The 4,129-nt window shown below is 47.8% G+C and overlaps 1 protein-coding gene across 1 annotated transcript; it reads right to left on the bottom strand.

Moving 5' to 3' along the window:
• Positions 1–2,107: 2,107 nt before the first annotated feature.
• Pmar_PMAR015542 (COP9 signalosome complex subunit, putative) lies at positions 2,108–3,367 on the bottom strand (the record flags this gene model as incomplete). Its single annotated transcript, XM_002764366.1, has 7 exons — positions 2,108–2,161; positions 2,285–2,371; positions 2,442–2,602; positions 2,682–2,818; positions 2,865–3,014; positions 3,051–3,181; positions 3,224–3,367. 7 exons carry the CDS (start codon positions 3,365–3,367, stop codon positions 2,108–2,110), a joined length of 864 nt encoding a protein of 287 aa, XP_002764412.1.
• Positions 3,368–4,129: the final 762 nt, after the last annotated feature.

The raw sequence follows: 4,129 nt of genomic DNA, 5'->3' as shown, positions 1-4,129 counted from the left end.
ATAAGGACTACAGCGAGAGGAGGGGATAAAAAAACATGAATCGATTGTGTCATCGAAGTTTCTGGTAAAGCCAAGAGTTCGGTGGATAGTGGAGAGATTTGGGTGACGGGACAGACCCGTGTGAGACGTGAGTCGTTGATACGACACCACCTAGTCGGGCACCTGTCCCGTGACCGAAGCTTCAGGGGGGAGCCCTGCAAGTCTTCGGTCCTCTCCACACCACCTAGTCGACTAACTCTATCAAAGTTTCCCTGGTTAAGTGTAAATGGTTAGAGGATCACTGGAGCCAGAGTTGATGGAAAGTCTCGCCAGAGGCTAGGGTCAACTCCAGAGGAAGTGATTCGATGGGCGAGCGAGCTTGGTCGCTCGCAGGTGCTTCAATAATCCGAGGATTCCGAAGGAAAGTTATTAGTAACTGACAGTTTTTTTTTCTTAGTGGACTGGGTGACGGGACAGACCCGTGTGAGACGTGAGTCGTTGATACGACACCACCTAGTCGGGCACCTGTCCCGTGACCGAAGCTTCAGGGGGGAGCCCTGCAAGTCTTCGGTCCTCTCCACACCACCTAGTCGACTAACTCTATCAAAGTTTCCCTGGTTAAGTGTAAATGGTTAGAGGATCACTGGAGCCAGAGTTGAATCCAAGTACCCGATGAAATAGGATCGGCATCAAATTTTGTTAGTCATTGATAGAAGCTTTCCATTGGAAGGCACTAATAAAGCGAATCGTTGGGCCTTGTTCGAATAGTGCGATTACTTCGATGTGTTGAGGATTATTCAGAGATTCCTGCTCGGAGTTACTTCCCACTGTACGAACACTGACACGATTCAAACTCGTGAAACTGTGAGTGGCGTTTTGCACAACAGTGGCTAGAATGGTGGAGGATTTTTGTGTTGTATGATTCTGTGAATAATTAGTCATCACTGATTACAGCCAGCGATACTGGGGAAAGTGCATGGACCAGACGCAGATTGGAGCGACACTGATCTCGAGTACACCGATGTAGACCATACATGAAACAATTGAGCCAATGCATGAAAGAATTTCGGCCCAATGCCCATTAATTGTATATCCTAGACATCAGACTAGCAGTGTAGTGTGTTACAGGCTCTCCATGAACTTCTAACATTATGCCAGGGCCCAGGCGGAGTATGCTAGCCGAGAATAAGGATCAATCCAACAATAATAATTACAACAACATGACCATCATCATCATCGTATCGAGGACGGACCTACCCCTTCTGTTCGTACTAAGGAACAGCCAAGATATTGTACTCGTAGACTCCTGAAGTAACTCAATCTCGGGGAGCGTTGGTGATAACAAGGTCTCACTGCTAAAAACCCCTCAGCGTCCATTGTTCGAGAGGAATATTGACGCAACACTCGAGAGAGCAGACGGTGGTTGCTGATCAACCGTCGAGGGTGGGATGCGGTTTCCTGTTTGCACTAACGTTGTATCGCACAAGAAACGGAAATCAAAGATGTCTAATCCTCCGCTGTTGGCGACAAAGCCGACTTGTGAAGATACTTCCAAATAGATTCCTGAGTAGATGAGATGCAGATGACGGGGAAAGCATACACTCCTATCCCATCAAGGGTCTCTTTTATTAATGCTAAGCCGAAAACTTGAGGGCTCGCTTAGGCATCTCGGACAGCGGAGGAATGAAATGACGCGATGTATACACATGCGCTCAACCTCAATCACTTGACCGGCTACTGCTTCTTTGAGATGAGCTGTCATCAAGCGAACAGTGTACATAAACTCCACATGAAAGCATGAACATGTACTCTTGTCGGCCTGTCCGGGACAGGCTGTCACGGCCATAGCTTCCACCACATCATGAGAATCCTCGACCTCACAGCGACTCCTGCGATGACTGATAGTGCAGTATCAACACCCAAATTCAGTTCCCACATTGCAGTCAGTTGAGCCATACCTCCAATGGCCACCTTTGATAACACTATGATAGGAGGGCGTGGGTGACTAGGTTGTAGTGATAGAGAAGCGTAGTGGGGTTCGCAACAGGGACAGGTCTCACGGTAACCCACTATCCGCAATAATGAAGAGATTAACAAGAATTAACAATTGCTCGATGAGAAAAAGCGCTCACTGTAATACCAAGTCTTGGAGGAGAGTAGAATCGTCATTAAAAACCCCGTCCTGCCGCAATCATGATATCAACAATGGCATTGCTTGTGCTATCGATACTAGTGCATAGACCTCGTAACTAATGATATGGATGACGAGCATAGACCACAACTGGAAGCACCATGAGCACGTTACATTCTTCCCCCATCCTGATACAGCCAACATTGTATCCGAATCAAAGTGATCGAAGAGCATGTACTGGAGTAGTTGGTCTATCCTGGCCTATACACATGAATCATAACCAACAGAGTTATCCTCTTGCTAAGGCTGCTGCTGCTGCTCATCCTTTTACCTTCAATCGTCCCTCGGCGATCATATTGGATGCTAACACCTCCACTTGAGCTGGCGTTCTATCTAGGATATCACCAAGTCGTGCTAGAGATATGTTGTTGTACTGGTGGGATATGGCTACTATGTTATGCTCAGTTATAGCACGAGAGAGGACGGTCATACCTGGAAGATGCTAATCATTTCTCGAAACAACGAGGGAGTAGACTGGTGATGATGATGATAGTGATAACGCCATGCTTACCGTCCGGACCTAGTGCTAGATGATGTTCACTCAGACCCTTCTCGAACTCCTTCAACTCTTTGGGATATATAACCCTATAGTTCTTCACCTTTGTGAGGACATCCCACTCACAACAAGATGGTACTGCCTGTTCGCACCTGAATATAATGCGCATGAGCAGTGTTTCGCTTCCAGACATCCAACCTAGGGTCGCTAGTCATCATCTGTAGTATTCGCCTCTTCTTAGGACCAGCAGGGGCCAAGACGATACAACGAGCAGCCCCAAGCAGTAATTGTGATACATCATCCGAGTCGATAGAGGAGCTGTATGGACCTAGAGCTACCTCCAAATACCTGATAACCAATCAAGCAACCTGTAACATAGCACACCACTGGAGTCCAGTATAGAAGACATACTTATAGGCAGCATCGAGGAACTTCCGTCTCGCATCGAATATCCTAGCCTGGCATACCTTAAACCTCAACAGTAGCGCCACATTGTCGGAACCCAGATCTGGAACCTGGATGAAAGGGATAAGAAAGCAAAGGTGGGAGGCGCTCACTAGCATGGCAGCTCTCGATATGTGGGTTTCAGCGGATAGATCGTCGCCTCCCTCCAAGTAGAGTTCAGCTATCTTGGTGAAGTGTTCACATCGCGATAGACTACTGCGAAGGCTTCTGACAAACTCTACATAGCGGTCGCCCATATCCTACAGGAGTGAAAAGCTAGCTCACAGTGGTGGTCCCAATCCTCCTCCTCCTCCACCACCACCACTACCACGGCCATCAACATCTATTCGATCGAGATCTCTGGCAGCGGCGAGGAAGTCTCCTTCTGCTTGATGAACCTATTACCACATAAGTCGACATCCACTCTACAACATATTAAGATACCTCAGAGAGGTTGACCCGTAGTTGCATGATCTCTTCTCCCAACCCAGCCTGTCGTTCACTACCACTTGGTGGTGGTGATGTTGTTGACGAAGGTCCACCATGTTCTAGACCTGGTGATGGGGCCGACACTGATGATGATGATGAGGAGGGAGAAGAAGAAGGATCTAATAGCTCTAACATTTGTAACTGGCATATCAAGTCATATGTGGATGGACGGGGACGATGGGTCCTGAGCTAACTACAGAGAAATCCTCCAAAGCCGAGTTAGGCAGGTCAGACGTTAGCCGGCACATAGACTGTATGACCGCTCGTGCGAAAGGCTGATTATCTCTACAATTATTGATGACCTGCGAGACACGGATCAGCGGGCGACATAGGAGGTCACGTATTACCGAGCGAGCGATACTCAATAGGTATCCAATGTTGTCGTGTTCACATCTAAGTACATTCTCTATAGCAAGAGCATCAGGATAGGCCGCACTGAGCTCCCGAAGAGTCTGGTCCATTGATACACTGGGGATAATTACTCCTATCAGGGGAGTGAGGACCACGTCGTTGCACACATGATATCTACA

Source organism: Perkinsus marinus (genome assembly GCF_000006405.1).
Source record: "Perkinsus marinus ATCC 50983 genomic scaffold scf_1104296977860, whole genome shotgun sequence".
Taxonomy (NCBI): domain Eukaryota; phylum Perkinsozoa; order Perkinsida; family Perkinsidae; genus Perkinsus; species Perkinsus marinus.
Note: the sequence above shows the minus strand (reverse complement) of the source record. Positions and strands in the feature narration are given on the sequence as shown.